General features: G+C 36.4%; 1 protein-coding gene across 2 annotated transcripts in view; it reads left to right on the top strand.

Moving 5' to 3' along the window:
• RYK (receptor like tyrosine kinase) overlaps nt 1–18456 on the top strand; it is an 87362-nt gene that overhangs the window by 44419 nt on the left and 24487 nt on the right. Inside the window, exons 4-10 of one of the 2 annotated variants that reach the window (XM_032333530.1) lie at nt 50–184; nt 2683–2736; nt 5486–5630; nt 8716–8816; nt 12111–12236; nt 13505–13591; nt 17073–17142. In XM_032333530.1, the coding sequence (XP_032189421.1) occupies nt 50–184; nt 2683–2736; nt 5486–5630; nt 8716–8816; nt 12111–12236; nt 13505–13591; nt 17073–17142 (718 nt within the window). Of the gene's footprint in view, nt 1–49; nt 185–2682; nt 2737–5485; nt 5631–8715; nt 8817–12101; nt 12237–13504; nt 13592–17072; nt 17143–18456 lie in introns of both variants that reach the window. The other variant, XM_032333520.1, reaches the window with a different exon arrangement.

Genomic DNA, 18456 nt, shown 5'->3' with positions numbered 1-18456 from the left:
TTGATTTTTAGAAAAGTAAAATACCTTTTCTTTTTTGTTTTTTAAACAGTGTTTCGAGTCGAGCTTTCCTGTACTGGCAAAGTAGATTCTGAGGTTATGATACTAATGCAGCTCAACTTGACAGTAAATTCTTCAAAAAACTTTACAGTCTTAAACTTCAAACGAAGGAAAATGTGCTACAAAAGTAAGGCATTTATTTACCAGTGTGTGTTTTATATAGATGTGATGAGGTAAAAAATACGTTTTGTCATCTTTCTACAGATTTGTGACTAAATCTTGATGTTAGTTGCCAAGTGAGAAAACAAAGAGCACTAGCAGGAAATACTGAGATAATCGCCAGGTAGCTTGTTGCCAGGAATCTCCCTTGGGCCCCTCATTCTCAAAATCTTTTAGCAGAATTGCTAATTTTCCATTAGGGATGTAAAATTGTACTCAAGTAGCTGGTCACATAATTGTGGTAGAGGGCCCCTGAATAATTGAGTGTTCACTGTGTTTTCCTTATAGAGGTGCTCTTGTGCAGAAGCATTCCCTGGGGCCAGATGGACTGGGCCTGAGACGGGGGTGGGGGGGGCAGGGGGGGCGCAAGTCACTTAAGTCTTAGTTTTTGCATTTGTAAACTGGGTATAATAACGTATTTCAGAAGTTGTGCTTTCTTATTTTGTTTTAGATTAATTGAATCAAACCTAAATCTTAGAATACCATGTGTGGGTACTTAATAGATGTTAGTAGCTTTGGTTTTGAATAATCGGTTACTCAAGAAATTATAGTGGCTATGAGAATTCCCAGCACATAGGCTGTGGGGGAAAGAATTTTAGAGTTTCTCCTTAAAGGTCATCTAGTCCAGCCCACTCACTTTAAGTTGCACAGAGTTTGCACGGTCACTGAGGTTACTATCTAAGATAGGGAAAATAAAGCTCTCTAAACTTATTGACGGCCTACTATCTGATGGGCACTTTACTTCTTTTGAGCCTAGTTAATCCATACAATGACCCTAGGCAGTAGTTCTCTCATTACCTTCATTTTCTTAGGAGTCAACTGAGGCTCAGGGCATCTGAGCCACTTGCCAAGGTCAGACAGCTAAGTGGTGCAGCTGGATGCAAACTTGAGCTCTTAGCTCCATTGTTAACCTCTCTCTTAATACATTTCCTAATTGAAGTTAGTGCTGAGTATTATCAAAGTACTTAAGGCCAGGAGGTGAGTTAGAGTGGGTGCTATCCAGATACATGCCAATAAAAAAGCTCTACTGCATTGGAATGGACATTTTTTTTAAATGGGAACTGAGCAAGCACCTTTTAGCTTCCCTGTTTGTTTTTTTTTACAATTTTATTTATTTATTTGACAAAGAGAGCGCACGCACAAACGGGGAGCAGTAGGCTGAAGGAGAGGGAGAAGCAGGTTCCCCACTGAGCAGGGAACCCGAAGTGGGGCTCGACGCTAGGACCCTGGCATCATGACCTGAGCCAAAGGCTTAACTGACTGAGCCACCCAGGCGCCTCTAGCTTCAGTGTTTTGATACATTTTTCAGTTCTAATATATTCAGTTATGTACCTACTTTCATGTGACTTTAAAGCCAAAGTGGACTTTAGAGTCTCTCTAGTTCAGTCTAGTCATTATGTAATTGATACGAGGAGACTGGGCCTAAGTTTGCACAGCCAGTCAGTGAGGACTATAGAAGACCTGGTTCCTGATCCCTAGGGAGGGGATATAACTGTACTGTGGTGCTTCGCCTAATGCCTAAGGCAGGATGATGGCAAAGGTGATGTGATTGATGGAGCCCACTTCTTGGTAGCCACTGAGGTTAAGAATCAGCTGACATTCAGAATGATTCCATACTTTCTCCATTTTCTTTATGTGTACCTGGAAATTAACATTAAAATACAGTTGGTGTAATTTTCTGCTGTTTTAGACTTAAGTTTAATATAGTGCCCCCTTTTCATTTGGTTGTCATACTTCTGGCCACCCCAGTCATCCAATTTATGACTCTTACTTGAGAATGTGATCCTAATGATTTTCTGTCCTATTATGTTTAGAAAGTTACAACAGAAAATATGTCTGTACTTTTATCAAATGTTAATGAGTGTTACTGGCAAGAAAATGTTCCCTTTTTTTTTTTTTTTTTAAGATTTTATTTATTTGGGAGAGAATGAGAGCAAGAGAGTACACGAGTGATGGGGGGAGGGTTAGAGGGAGCCTGATTCAGGACTCGATCCTGGGATTCCAGGATCATGACCTGAGCCAAAGGCAGTTGCTTAACTGAGCCACCCAGACACCCCAAAAATGTTCCTTTTTTGTGTGAGAGTGGGGACTGCTTGATCAGGTAAGTTTCATAACTTAAGAACTCCTTAGAGCCTTTATACTCTGCTAGGGTGAATTATGCACCTCCATAGAGATGAAAATATATGTTTTCCCCCAAACTTCTTGACCACAGAAACCCTTTTTCATTGAGCATCTATAAGCAACACCCATAAACTAGAGATTGGTGATTATAGTGATGATTATCAGAATAGTTAATGTAGCATTCATTATCTTGTAACAAGTACCTTATGACTTACTTCAGGCAGTATTCTAATAGAACACAAAACTACGTTAGAGAAAAACTCAGAAAATGTAATTAAAGTATTTAAGAGTTTTCATGGAAAGGAAGAATTTCTAAAGCATCTTTTATCTTTTTTTTAAATTCAGAACTTGAAGAAGTAAAAACTTCAGCCTTGGACAAAAACTCTAGCAGAACTATTTGTAAGTGTTACTATGTTACCTTTCTCCATCAGAGGGAAGAAAAATGGCTGATTGCAAATGCATGGAATTATATGGGGCTCAGAGGCCTTGTAGTGTCCAGTTTGTCAAAGATACGTGAGGCGTTGCTATTCACTGATGTTTTGTAGATTGGTGTATAGTCAGGGGAAATGATTAGAATATTGACATTTTTGTGAAGCAAAATTCATACATATTTTATAACAAGTGATCTAAAGCAAGACTTTATCTTATGTCATTTTGAATGGTTATAATTAAAGTATGAACATAAAAACGTGTCAGATTCTCATTTCAGTAGGAGAAGTTAAGAAAATCTGACTTGTGACTTGGACTGGTTAACCCTCAGCTAATTTTATGTATTGTCAACTTTTTTAGAATATTTCATTTGGATTTATCTCTGAGAAGAAAGAAAACTATTTTTTAAAAAAATCACTGCTCCCCAAATTTACTTTGAAAATTCTGGTAATTTTACCCATTTCTTTTATGCTAGTAGGTTGTTATTTCACACAAAGAGACTAGAATACTGCGTATTCTTGGTCTCCAGCTGTCGTTTCCTCAATACCTCTCTCCTTCCCTCCCTTTCTGTCCATCCATTCAACATCTGTTGAGAGTCTGAGATGTGTCATATGTAAGATTAAAGCAGAGAGTTGAACTGAGCCAAGCAGACCCTGCCTTTAAGGGCTTGTACTGTAGTGGATGAGATGGACAAGGCAGTAATGCAGTGATAATAACATAGTATGGCAAGCTAAGATAAGGCAAGTGCAAGGTGCTTTGGGAACCCTGCAGAGGGCCATATAATCTCTGAGGGAGTAAGGGACAGTTTCCTGCAGAAAAGTGTATCTCATCTGAGACTCGAAGGGTGACCAAGCGGTGGCAGGTGAGGTGTCCAAGTGAAGGAGTGGGAGCAGTGCATTCACAGGCCTGGAAGTTGGAGGTAAACAAGCAGGATACAAATAGGGGGATCTTCCCAGCAAAGCAGTGTCCTCTTCTCTGCCCTGGTGTGTGCTTGGGTTGATACTACCAGCCCCGACCTTTGGGACCTCCCTTTTCTGTCCCTCCCAACATTGAACAGCCCGTGTTATCCTTGAGGAAAGTGTAAAGTCTAGCTGCCCTAGAAGCTGTTTGGTCTCTTTGCTTTAATTTGTTCTGGTTTATTGTTTGTTGATTCAGTTTAAATTTTAGAAAGCAATTTTAAAAGTTTTTGAAAGCTTTAGCTGTTCTTTTTTGTCCTTAGCTATCCCCAGAACTCTACATTTGTATTTCTGTCAACCACGTGGATGTGTACTGGGTACTCGTAGATACAACAAAACTCTTAATCATCTCACTTTCTTCCCCTAACCTGCCTTTTTTCCCCGATCTGTGTAAAGGTACCCTTATCCACCTAATTCTTTAAGCCAAAGTTAGCAAAGTCTGTTGACAGTGCTTCCAGTCCATTAATTTACCTTCAGTAACACTCTTGCCCACACCACTGCTGTCTCTTTTTTGGACTACTGTAGTAACTTTCTAACTTGTTCCCTGCCCCTGTCGTGGCTTATTTCTCAAAGTATTCTGTACACAGTGTGCAGTCAGCTTGGTTTTCTTTTTTTTTCAAGTCTCATCATGTGTATCATTCCTTTGCTTAATAATGATTTCCTGTCTTACGTAGGATAAAACCCAGATTCCTCAGGTTTTATTCAATAGAATTATGTGAGTACTCTTATCAAAACTTACTTGATGCCTTGGTTACACCAGTTCTGCTTCTATTTCTCTGTCTTCTCCTGTGCTTTCTGTGTCTTCTCCTTGGTTACACCAGTTCTGCTTCTATTTCTCTTTCTTCTCCTGAGATCACATGTTTATCTCTGTGCATCTTCTCCTAGTTTGTGTGTGTGCCTGTGTGTGTGTATGTGTGTATGTCTCTCTCTCTGTCTTTGAGTTATTTCCCCCATTGCCAAGGTTTGCTTTCTCTCTCCCCCTGTGTTTTGAATAATACAAAATTGAACACTGTATTATTAGTGGGGTCTTGATATCCTGCCCTTACCTTTGAAAATAAATAAGCAAAACAATCTGTTACTCTTACAAGAGAAAAAGACTAAAATTTTATTTTTTTTTTTTAAATGTGTGGGTCACTCTGTTATATATTCCTTCTGTGAGTCTGTGGTTGGCAAAAAGATGTCTGATCTTTCCACTCTAGACATCACTGTTGAAGAAATATGAAGGATATATAGATCTGTGCTGTCCATTGTGGTAACTGCTAGTCATGTGTGACTATTTAACTTTAAAGTAATTAAAATGAAATAGAATTAGAACTTCAGTTCCGCTTTAAAGTAATTAAAGTGAAATAGAATTAGAACTTCAGTTCCTCGGTAGTACTAGCTACATTCAAGGGCTTCATAGCCACAGGTGACCAGTGGCTACTGTATTGGACAGCATACTGTAGAACATTTCCATCACTGCAGAGAGTTCTGTTGGACAGCATAGCCATACATACATGTAAAACTTGGGACTTTTGTCCTCATCAATGGAAATTTTTGTTTAAAACCCGTTTTAAAAACTTAAACAACATTTAAGGAACTTTAAAAATTGTAAGGACTTATACCAACATACCACTGGTGACTGATCTTACCAAAGAGGGGCACATGAAATGAAAATTTTTTTTTTTTTACAAAAAACAGGATACTCATTGTTTATATTGGATCATAAAGCAATTGATAATATTGGTTTAAAAAGCTTAATATGCCTTTCATTTTTATTTTAGATGATCCTGTGCATGCAGCTCCAACCACTTCTACACGTGTGTTTTATATCAGCGTGGGCGTTTGCTGTGCAGTGATATTTCTTGTAGCAATAATATTAGCTGTTTTGCACCTTCACAGTATGAAAAGAATTGAACTGGATGACAGGTATTAAACCTATTTTGGGAAAGGAAAAAAATTAAAGTGTTTATCTGCATTTACATGAGAGCCCGCACACACCCATGCATTGCGGTTCACAGGGAAAGGAGGGAGGATGATCAGGTCTTGCCAAAAGAAAAACTGTTGTCCTTGTGATTATTGTCATTGTGTTTTTCTGAGTCTATTTAAAACATTTTTTGAAGACAGAAATTACTAAGAAGTGAGGATCACATTTTTGTTCCTGTCCCCCTTTAACATGACTCTATTCCAGATTCCTTGTACCTTTTTAAAATAGCCCTGTTTCTTCCTCCTAGTTCATCCCTCCATTATTATCCATCCATCTTCTGCCCATCCATCCAGTAAACATTTATTGAGAACCCACTGTGATTTAAACCATTGGTTTTCAACATGGTTGCACATTATTGTCGTGGGCAAGCTTTTAAAACATGGGTCCCACCTTCTAGAGATTCTGATGTAATTGGTCTGGGGTGGTGTATGGGCATCACTATTTTCCTTAAAGCTTCCTGGATAGTTCTGATGTGTAGCCTTGGAGATACGCTGGGTTGGATTGCCCAGTGCTGGGAATATTAAAAAATTGGTGATATACTTTATAGCTTCAAATATTCATCTTTGACATTAACCTGTAATTATAAAAGCTTATAAATTTGATGATAATGATTTGTGTAGTATACTGTGAGAATAGAAAAGGTGCTTGTCCCAGCCTAGGTGGATTAGAGATGACAGGGAGAACTTGATAGCCAGGATAGGGTGACAGGTAAAGATGGAATGACAGGTTTATTTTCCCAGTACGTAATTCTCACTTTCCTCCTCAGTGATTCCCACTTGATGATTGAAAGATTTCCAGCTTCGTGACTTGGCTTTCTCCTTTTTGTGGAGAGGTATCTCCCATATTCCTTGAATTTTTCTTGCTTTATTACTGTACCCCTACTTATGCTGCAGTCACATGATTATGTGTTCCGCATTTTGGCCCTATGTTTTGCCCGTTGGGAGTTTAGTTCCTTTTGCCCACAGGGGTCCCTGCATTTTCCACTAGTCCAAACCTGTTCCTTCTTCAACTCTCACCTCCCCATTGCCTTTTCTTTCATGAAGTCTTTTCTAAGCCTCCCAACTGCCCATTTCTCCCTTCTCCGTTTCTCTCTCTCTCCTGCCCTATGCCTCTCCTCTCCCGCCTTCCCTCTCTTTCTCTTTGGTAGCAGTTACTGTACTTTTTTCTCCTATAATAATTTTTTTGTGTACTTGTCTCTCCCACTAGACTGTAAGCTTTGTCCAATTAGGGAGCAGTATGTCTTACTCATTGCTGAATCTGCAGGCCTAAATGTTGTCATACACACAGTGGATAGGCATATTTGTGGCATAAACAAAAACACAAGGGGACAGGGAACTGGCTGAGTTTGATATCTGCCCCTAAGGTTTCTCTGTCCCCTCTGTTGTACTTGCTTTATCTGAGTAGAAAAGGAAGAGGAAGGAGGTAAGAATGAGAAGAGAAATACATGGGTGATATGTTTCAGATTTTGTGTATATGGTGATGTTGAAGTTAGACTTACAGTTTACAGAGGAAGAAATAATGGTGTTTAGAAGATTGTGAGTAGGAAAAAGTAACAGGAACATTTAGATAAGACTTTGAGTAGAGTTAAAGGAGTCATTGAGGAGCTTGGCATTTAAGAGTCTTGATCCACACACTTTCCTTGAATGGTTACATATATACTAGGGCTTTGAACACACATTGGATAGAGTTGTGCAGAAACTGTCGGATTATATAGAGCGTATATGTTTGTCTGCTAAAATAATCAGTTACCACTCATGCTTTGGGTGTTCCGCTTCTTTCTATTTTCAGGCAAAGGTTTCCAGACATTGAATAAAAGCAACTTAAATTATTTCTTGTTTTCAGAGTTTAACGTAGTGGTTAAGACCATGGACTCTGGAGCCAAAGCATCTCTGAATTCTGGCAGTTCTACTTAATTAGCTTTGCGGCTAATAATGTACTTAGCATCTTTGTAGGCTTTTCAAGAATTCTGAGGTGGTATAAGAGTGCCACCTACTGTTCAGTTACTGGAGAGAAACAACCAGTAAATAATTTTGAGGCTGGCCCTTTATTTAGCTATCAGGGTATGTTGGTTGCTGGTATTTAAGTAGTAGTTTCACATATATTATATAACTGGAGCCTCACAAAAATCCTGGGAGGTAGGTTTTCTTAATTCCATTTTATGGGTAAGTAAATTGAGGTCCTTTATCTTCCCCTTTTGGGGTTGGTGATGTTTATCTTCCTTCCTCTGGACTTTTAACAACATTGATTTTCAGTCTGATCTTTGAGTAGTACTTAGAACTCCAAAAACAGGTGTTCTGTGGTTACCTACTGAAAAGGCAGAAATAAATGCTTATGAGGTATTAATTTGTAGTAATCTTGAGTACAGAGTTAGCATTTACTTGAGCCTATGATCTTCTGGATCTCCCATATTATTTAAAGAATAATATGGTGTAATGGAATGCCTCAGGTACTAGGAAATTTTGGTAAGTTCCATAAATTCTAAAAAGGTAGGATTAAGGGAAAAGGGAAATGTATGTGATTCAGTAAATGATATGATACCCTTCCCAAGTCTTGAGCATGTTGGTATATTTGATTTGCTTTGATATTCCTTATTTGATATAGTCCATTTGATTTTGGACCATTAGTGAAAGAGGCCTTTCATTCCACTCTTTAAAAAAAAAAAAAAAGAAATCTAACTGAACGGCATGGGCTCTTTTCCTGAGAGATGACCCATAGGTCCCTAACATGTCTTTCTGTGAGGTTCAGGACTGCTGTCTCTGGTGTCTGAGGATTCATACATGCATTTCTGAATGACTGATAAGATGAACCTGCTTGAGACTGTGGAGACAGAAAAGAGAAATATCTCTTCATTTTGAGACTAAAATTTCAACATGGAATGTTTGTGATGGACATCCATACATTATTGAGATTACCATCAGGATTTTGAGCTGGTTATAAAGGCTGCATGCTTTTTTGTGTATATAGAAAAAGGAAATTTATCATTGAAGATGACTTACCAGTTATTTCTCTTTTAAAAATTGTTTGCAGTATCAGTGCCAGCAGTAGTTCCCAAGGGCTGTCTCAGCCATCTACCCAGACGACTCAGTATCTGAGAGCCGACACACCCAACAATGCAACTCCTATCACCAGTAAGAGTTAATTTAATTGTAAAGATGATTTACTGAAGTTGTCTGTGGTCTCTCTGCCAGTGGTACCTGTGTGCTTTGTTATTTGTGTACCATCCTATGTACATAGTATCTAACATGTACAGAATTGGGTTTGACCTTCAACTTTTGCTTTCTAGAGCATTGAGTGAAACATTCTAAAATTGGAGTGGTAAAAATTATTTTTAAAAAATTTCAGTTTAATTGCTAGAATTAATTTTGGGGGAGATTTCCATAGATTAATTACATCAAAAGGGATACAGAATTACTTCTGTAGAAATTCAAAGGGAATATTTTCAGGTAGTTAGTTAGAATAAGCTATTGAGCTGTATGGAAACAGAGTCTTAGATTTTAATGAATTGTTTGATAATCTTAAAGGCTGTAGATTTTACCTTTTTTTTTTTTTTAAGATTTTATTTATTTTCAAGAGAGAGAACACTTGGTGGGAATGGAGGGGCAGAGGGGGCGGGAGAGGGACAAACAGACTCTGTCACTCTGCGCTGAGTGCGGAGCCTATCCCAGGACCCCGAGATCATGACCTGAGCTGAAATCCAAAGTCCAATGCTTAACCAGCTGAGCCAGCCAGGCACATTGTTTTTTAATCATAATAGGTTTTTTAATCATAATAGCTGCCATTAGAATTGAGAACATGGAATCTGATTTCCTTTTTCTTTAAATAGGATTTTGATGAAAGTTTTTATACCGTAACATGTTGATGTTGGGGAAAATAATCATTCTTAGAATATAATTTAGACATAATGAAAAATCAGTCTCCACACAAATAAAAAACCAACATAATCATCAGCATAAACAGTGGACCAAAATCAGGGTTCAGTTCAGTAGTGCTATTGATTAATTAGGTTCTTACATTCTTGCTGCAGTCTTTCACTACTGTTTCCCATTCAAAAGAAGTAGAATTCTTTAGGGAAGTGGCTGATTTCAGGACTGTCAGGATGGACAGGTTGAGATGGAGCGTTGAGCTTCAAAAAGAATGACTTTAGTGAACTGAGGCCTTGAATATGTAAAAATTTATGGTTTTAATATGTTTGAAAAAGTTGATCATCACAAGAGGTAACTCTCTCGTGATGGTACCAATAATGCCTCATTAGGCATTAGGTACTTGTGAGGTACCAATAATGCCTCATTCTGATCACTGGCTGTATGAAATGTATTTAATATTTCAGCAGTTTCAGAGTAACCAGGTAGTGTTGGTTGGTGAGGGAAAATGCTTCTTTACAGAAGAATCCTGCCTAATAAATGTGAAAAGAGTGATGGAATTAGAAAATCATATTTGCAACCTCAATTAAAATATTTGATTCAGGAAAAGATCATCAGTGCATAAAATGTTGTGAACAAAGGGAAATGGGATCATTTGAGGGATCAGACTGTCACAGCCTGACTCCATTAATGAAACTTTACATCACTAACTGTAGGACAACTAGATATTTTGTACTCCCACATGTGATACACCACCCATGCTGTATTTTTGTCTCCTCTCCCTACCCCAAGAGTTAACCTGGATCTAATCACAGCTGTGGAACTGACTGGAGGTTTACAAGAAATATAGGGATAGAGGAACAAGTTAAATGATACTGGAAATAGCAGATGCTGGACATTCTCTAGGATAACTGAACTGGTTTCTTTTTTTTTTTTTTTAAGTTTATTTATTTATTTATTTATTTTTAAAGATTTTATTTATTTATTTGACAGACAGAGATCACAAGTAGACAGAGAGGCAGGCAGAGAGAGAGAGAGGAGGAAGCAGGCTCCCTGTGGAGCAGAGAGCCTGATGCTGGGTTCGATCCCAGGAGCCTGGGATCATGACTTGAGCTGAAGGCAGCGGCTTTAACCCACTCAGCCACCCAGGCACCCCCTGAACTTGTTTCTTTAACAAGAATGGCAAGAGAAAGAAAAGGGGGAAGAGGGAATGCTCAAGATTAAGTGAAATTTAAAGGAAATGACAGTAGTTATCATCACTACCAATAAAAGAAAGGATTATATGTCCTTCAGAAGATATGATGACAATTATGAAAGTAGTTCAGACTATTCAGAAGTAACACATTATAGCTTTTAATGTTTAGATGACAAGCTTTGCTCATTATCAATTTTTTATTGTGATTGTAACCTTGAAGAAGTAGAGATTCGATTATTATATGTCAAAAGGAAAATACTTTTTAAAAGTTCATTGAAATTATGTATTGAAAATATTTTTAGTTACTATTGATAAGAAATGTATTTATTTTTATGGACATTATCTTAAGGAAATAGATGGTTTATTATGTATGGCAAAAACAAACACTTTTAAAAACAATGGGAATTCATTTGAGTATAAATAAAAAAAGACAGAGAGGAGTAAAAAATATTTGAAGACATAATGGCCAAGAATTTTCTAAAATAATGAAACACAACAGATCCAAGAAATTCCCAAGAACTCCAGGTAGGATTAAGCATATACAAACACAGACACACACCTGCATATATCCTGTCTGTTCGGACTGCTGATGAGTGGGATCAGATGTCAGCCTAATCTGTTGGTCACAAAGCTCCCAGGCCTATCATCTAGATCTTACAGCAGCCTTTGGTGACTGCCATCCAGATCTGCTAACTGTCTTCAGGGAGTTTTCTTCCCATGTGTTTATCAAAGTGCATAAATCTTAGAGATACCATTCTAATTTTTACTTGCTGATACTGAATCCTTCTTTTATTCTAACATTTTTTTCTTGGAATGAAAGTTTACGATATGGCTAAATTTTGTTTTTGCTGCCATCATAAGAATGGTAAATATGGGAACTGAATAACATGTATCTCACAGTGATAGGACTAGGCTGTATAAAATGACATTGATTAGATGTTTTGTTAGAAAAGGTAGTTTTATGACATCTCTTCATTCGAAAAGTTTTTTTGTTAGGCGACTGCATTAGAAAATTTGGGGGAAAAAACCAGTCCATAGAAGGGATTAAATTAAACACTGTGAGTTAAAGCTTGTTTCATTTGGCTGAAAGGCAATTGAAGTGGTGGTAATGGTAATACTCATTTTAGTGTTTCCTGTTTTAATTACTCATTTTAAGATTTTAGGGTAGATGAAAAGTGTTTTCTTTCAAATTTAGTATGTCTTTTATAAGTAATTTTCCCTGTTCATGTGTGTGCCTTTTCCCTTGTATGATTCTTCCATTTATGTATTCCTGTGACTTGAGTCCTGAGGTTTTGACTGAATTAGTTGGCCCTGATGGCATAATAAGGGTATTTATATTTCTTGGTTTGGCTTTGTTGGCTCCTCAGGTTATCCTACCTTGCGGATAGAGAAGAACGACCTGAGAAGTGTCACTCTTTTGGAGGCCAAAGCTAAGGTGAAGGATATAGCAATATCCAGGGAGAGGATAACTTTAAAAGATGTACTCCAAGAAGGTATTTATTATCTCAAAACCAGTTTCTCAAAGGAGATTTAGTATTAGCACTATAAAAAAATTTTTTTTAATTCAAATTTTAAAAATTTCATCTCTTTGTGTCTAAGGATAGATAGAAGTGCACAATTTATTTCCTTTATAAAACTGATTTTTATTTCCTCTTTCTTTAGGTCTTTAATTTGCCTTGATACAGCTTTGGTGTAATTATTAATTTTCAAATATACTAAAGCATATATTTTATATTAGCGTTTGTTACCTTTAAATATATTTTCGTTTTTGTTTAAAGATGATATCCTCACCTAGCAAGCCAGTTTGCTGTGACAGATAGTATAGGGACTCTAGCAGACAGAGCAAGCATGGGCTTTGGAGATACACCCAACTTCTAATCCCAGTCTCACATCACCTGTGTGACCTTGGAGAAGTCATTTACTGTCTTCCACGTCCAGTTGCCTCTTCTGTAAATTGGGACTACATTGTCTGTTCTTGAACTAGCTGTGGAGATCAAATAAAATGATGTACATTAAGTGAACTGACACAAAATAGATATTTTATAGATGTTATTACCCATGCCTTCCCCGCTTGGTGGTTCTTATTTTCTTTCTTAAGTTATAGGATATTAATTGGGGAAATGCTGATGGAGGAGTATAGAAATGAATAATAAAGTACTTCATTGAGCCCCTCAAGTTGTTCAAAAGAGAATTATGTTTTTCTTCCCCCTTTCCACAGTCTAGCTTAGAATGTTTTAAATACATATGAGTCATTCTGAATTCATCTCTTGGTCAACGTGCTTATAGGTCAATCACAGCTAAGAGAGGGGCTTGAACTGCCCCCAGTGACAAATAGTAATGAGAAGAAGCAAGTATTTTAGGTCTGTTTTTGAGTGTATGCAGGGAGTCCATTTTTTTCCTTTGTTATTATACCAGAGCTAAGCCTAGAAATTCATAAATGCCTCATTATGGAGTTCTAGTATTCCAGGCTATATCATTAGTTTACTTAGGATAATTCAGAAAGAATTCTCATATACTTATTTTAAATATGGCATTTCTAAAAGCTGTTAAAATATTTCTTAATTACAAAAAATTTCTTTGCTTTTAAAAATATATTATTTTTTTAAGGATTTTTATTTATTTGAGAGAGAGTAGAAGAGAGAGGGCAAAGCATGAGCAGGAGGGAGGAGCAGAGGGAAGGAGACAAGTAGACTCACTGCTGAGCAGGGAGCCCACTGCAGGGGATGATTAGTGATCTCCTTAATTACTGTTTTTCTTTTAGGTACTTTTGGGCGTATTTTCCATGGGATTTTAGTAGATGAAAAAGACCCAAATAAAGAAAAGCAAGCATTTGTAAAAACAGTTAAAGGTAGGATTTTTTTTTTTCCATACTATTTTCAGAATGCTTTCCTAAGGTGGATCATGCCAGTGAAATTCTGTCTCAAATTCTTAGTCTGTGCCAGACCTTTCAGTCAGTCCATGTTAATTTAGCTCATATGAAACTAACTTCTGAGGAAATTATGTGTTTGTTCTCATAAGGTATAGAAAATAGAGGTTTAATAGTTTAAGATATTAGAACACAAGGTATTACCCAGGTTTGTAGTTAAACTACATCCATTTGACTTCATTGTTGCTATATCTAATACTGTGTTTTTCCTAGGTAAAAATTTTGGGTTTTTCCTCTTAAAAACATTGTTACTAGTTTTCCCTCCTTTCCTCCTTCCCTCTCCCAGTTCTGCAGTCTATAATGAATAAAAAATTGACCCCCAGACTCAAAGTACTTTATGTGAATAGCCTTAGTCACTTTCCTCACACTCCCCTTGCTATAATGCTGCAGAAAATATCCATGTGTGTATGTCTACTTCTTGGCTAAATTTGTAGGCACAGCTGTAGTTGGCATTGCTGCCATAAGAAGTGTTTACATTTAAAATTTTGATAGATATTGTCGGATTGTTTGCTAAAGGGTAGCACTAAGTTTATGTTATCATGAACAGAATACCTATATTCACATAATATTTTGGAGAAATTTAATGCTGAATTTTTCAGTTTATAGTTCATATATATAAAAGCTTATATGTTAAATCTATTTGCTCATTTTAAGAGAAAGAAAAAAGTGGTAATTTATAGGGTACCTAATATCTGACAGTGTCTGATATAGACTGAGATGACAGGGTGTTAATTTTGAAAAAAACAAATTTAGCATTTTGATGCAGAAATAGAGGGGAAAATTAAATTCAGTTTTATAGGTAGGAGGTGGCAGTTTTATGAAGTTTTTGAAGTTATAAGAACTTATGTTTCTCAGTCTTCTTCTTTTTTTTTTTTTAAGATTTTATTTATTTATTTGACAGACAGAGACCACAAGTAGGCAGAGAGGCAGGCAGAGAGAGAGAGAGGAGGAAGCAGGCTCCCCGCAGAGCAGAGAGCCCGATGCGGGGCTCTATCCCAGGACCCCTGGGATCATGACCTGAGCCGAAGGCAGAGGCTTTAACCCACTGAGCCACCCAGGTGCCCCTGTTTCTCAGTCTTCTTAAGTGAATTCATAGAGAGTATGAAGGATTTATGTTTATTTTGCTAAAAAGCTGTACTAACCTAACAAAAAAATGTAGAATTTGATTTCTCTTAATTTAGCAAGATTGCTTGCTTAAGGATCCTTCAAATACATGCACACACACAGACACACATACACATTTTATGTTTTCTAAAAAAGTGGTTTAACTTACTCTACTGTTCAGTATGTATTTTATCTACCTACCTCTGCTAGCCCCAAAGCACTTTTAAAGGGTAATATTTAAGTTAGGTCCATTAGATTTCCTGACTAGTTTTGAAGGATATTTTACATATTACTCTTTGTAAATATAAAATTTGAACCCTAAGTTTGGTAACTATTGAGATTTGTTACATTTTCCCCATTTTTTTTTAAAAAGATTTATTTATTTATTTGACGGACAGAGATCACATGCAGGCAGAGGCAGGCGGTGGGGGTTTGGGGGAAGCAGGCTTCCAGTTGAGCAGGTAACCTGATGCAGGGCGGCTCTATCCGAAGACCCTGAGGTCGTGACCTGAGCTGAAGGCAGAGGCTAAACCCACTGAGCTAGCCAGCCACCTTCATTTCCCCCATTTTTAAGGAAATATTTCTCTAATTTTCATATTTTTCTGAGGTTTATACATAATCTGTGGGCAGTTTACAACCGGGTTGTTACTAATTTATTCTGAATGAATCTTGAATTAGCAAAAGAGCTTTCTATACAGAATTGGATTGATTTAGGGGTTGGAAGCAGGGGGAAGGGAAATAATAGTGATAAGAAAACACAATGTGGATACTGGGGCTGTTTCACAAGATAAGATTTCTCCTTCCGGACACACTTGAAGTTGTAGGCACTTGGTTGTTTCTCTGCCTTACCACTGTAATTATAATGTTCCTTCTGAGCTAGCCGGAAATAAGTGAAAGCACAGTGAGTCCTTAGCCAAGTTAGCCAAGATGTGGTCATGGTTTGCATGAGAAACGAAGAGGAAATCCACTGACCACAGTCCTTGCCTCTAAATTATTAGATAACTCCACACGATTGGGTATCTCTGAGATTTACTCTTTTGGAATGTTATGATTTAAAAAAAAAAAAAAAAAAAAAGGAATGTTATGATTTTTTAAATTGAAGATATGTAGGGCTGACCAAATTCTTTCACAAATCCATATGCTTTGTTACATGCCACACAACTAGAAGTGCTTCTTAAACTGCAAGAAGTAAGTTTTTAAAAGATTTTGTCCTCTTTGCCTTTAGGCGTAAGCAAGAAATTGCAGTTTGGCTTCTTAAAAATTTCATAAATTTGCACAGAGACATAATGGATATTCTGATATAAATTTACAGAAATTAAAATTAGGAATCTGAATTTCACACAATGAATATTATAAAATTGAATTTCATAGAATTAATTATTTTAAGGTTACTGGTGTTAAGGTCTTGTTTTATAGCTGCTAATATTTTGTAATTTTGAAATAAATATTTTTTATCATTTTTTTCTTGTAATTTTTTGGGATGTAAGTATTTTAAAAGATTTTTTTTTCCAGGAAAATGATTTTTTCTTACTAAATGGATAAAATTATTTTTTCCCCAACTCAAAGTTTTCTTAAATCATTATCCAGTTCAAGTGTCCCTTGCTTAATAGAGTATGCTTATTAAAGTTAAGAATTTGAAAAAATTATGCTTAAAATGACACGCCTTAAATATTTTTACTTAGATCTTCATACCCTTGACAGGAAAGTAAGCAGTTATTAACTCGGTGCAGAACTCCAACTGTTACTAGTTCGCAGTCTGAAAAAGACACTACTGGTCCCCAAATCATCCTGGCCATAATTTAATTAAAATTTATTTAGATTACAGAAAGAAATAAAGGCACAGTCTGCCATTCCTAAATGGTCCTAAATTTTGAGCAGTTTTTAGACAAGGAGTTTATTCCATTGGTGTGAAGCACCTTTTTCCAAAGAAATACGAAGTGTTTCAAGTTTTTGGCTCTCTTTGTCTACCCATTTTACATGCCTACAAAGGTTTTAAACTAAATGAAGCTGTCTGGAAATGTGGACACAACTAGCAAGTGTGGAAGAGGGAGTGATTCTGCTTGGTTTTGCTTCGACAGCTCTACTTTTAAGGAGCGAAGGTGACACAGACTCATAGTGCCTGACTTCAGTGTTCTGGATTTTGCTCTTGGTTCAGTATTTTACTGGGTAGAGCTCAGATGTGGATCTTGGCTTTACCAGTCTTTCTCTTTCTCTCTCTTGTTGCATTGATTAGAAGCTTTATAAGTTATTATGACTATTTTTATTGTTGATATACAAATTAGTCTTTTTCTTTATATAGATCAAGCTTCTGAAATTCAGGTGACAATGATGCTCACTGAAAGTTGTAAGCTACGAGGTCTTCATCACAGGTGAGAGAAGAAACCACCCAGCATTTAAGGGTTAAGCATAGTAACATTGTATGCTACGTTTTTATTTTAAGAATGTTGTGATATGTTCTGAACTGAAAGCTTTTGGAATAGCTTATTTTTTATAGAATATCGAAGTGAAATGCATGCTTAGTGTACAAAATTTTAAAATGCAGTAAAGTATAAAGAAGAAAATGAAGCAGAGTATGTAATTCCACATCTGGATAAACATAGCTAAGCTTTCAAGAGGTTTTACATACTTTTATGCACATTTTCCTTTAAAAAAGGAAAATATCACTATTCTATATATATATATATATCACTATTCCATATCACTCTTCTCTCTCTATATATATGTGCTAAAAAATATTTGCTAAGAAATTTTTAAACAAAGAATACCAAAGACAAGTGTAATTAACACCAGTGAACATTTTGCCTTTTTATGTCTGTTATCTATCCAGATGATAAGTAGATATTTATGAGTGTAGAAATATTTTAAAGTAAACTAGATACCTCAACACTTCCAGTTCATTTCCAGCATGCAGTTCCACCGCCCCCAACAAGAGGACATTTTCTTAAATAATCGTAACACTATTACTATCTTTGATAAGGTTAACAGGTTTTTTAAGATAACAAAATGTACCTAACTCTTCGTATAAGTAACTATGAATTTATTTCCACATTTTAAAAGGATATATAGCAGTTCATTGAATGGATGTACTGTGTTTATCTAACCAGTATCTTGTTGTTAGGTCATAGTATGATTTTAAAAAAATACTTAGAGTTCTATATAAAGAACTTTTTCTTAAAAACCCGATTATCAGTCTTTTTCACAGAGCTATAAGGAAAGCTTCTACGTTCTGAGACAAAAAGCTTCTATATTGTATTGCACTGTGCTGTAGTATCAATATTGGGTTGAGGGCTTTTTTTTTTTTTTTTTTTTAAACAGCATGTAAGGTCAACTTCATTTGTATGCCTCTTGCAGATTTGGTTGTGTATGTTTACCAAAATGGGACAGTGACCATCCTGTTGGAAGATATTTATGAACTTCTGGGGGAAAAAACACATGAAAGTGATGCATGCAAAAGGCAGCATGCATTTTAATTTCTGGGTACTTCAAGTAGTTACTTGGGTTCTGCCATAAAATAAGATGACTATGCATAGTTTTATTTTTGAATATCATTTATACTTCAGTTCATATTGGAAAAAATTTGAGAACCTAAAAATAAGGCAGCAGTAGTAAGATCAAGAAAATGATGATGAAAATCAAACTGAGTTTTATGGCATTGTAATGGTGGAAGAAAAAACAAATAATCC

Source organism: Mustela erminea, chromosome 1 (genome assembly GCF_009829155.1).
Source record: "Mustela erminea isolate mMusErm1 chromosome 1, mMusErm1.Pri, whole genome shotgun sequence".
Classification (NCBI taxonomy): Eukaryota; Metazoa; Chordata; class Mammalia; order Carnivora; family Mustelidae; genus Mustela; species Mustela erminea.
The sequence above is the reverse complement of the archived record's forward strand: the minus strand, read 5'-3'. Positions and strand labels throughout refer to the sequence as shown.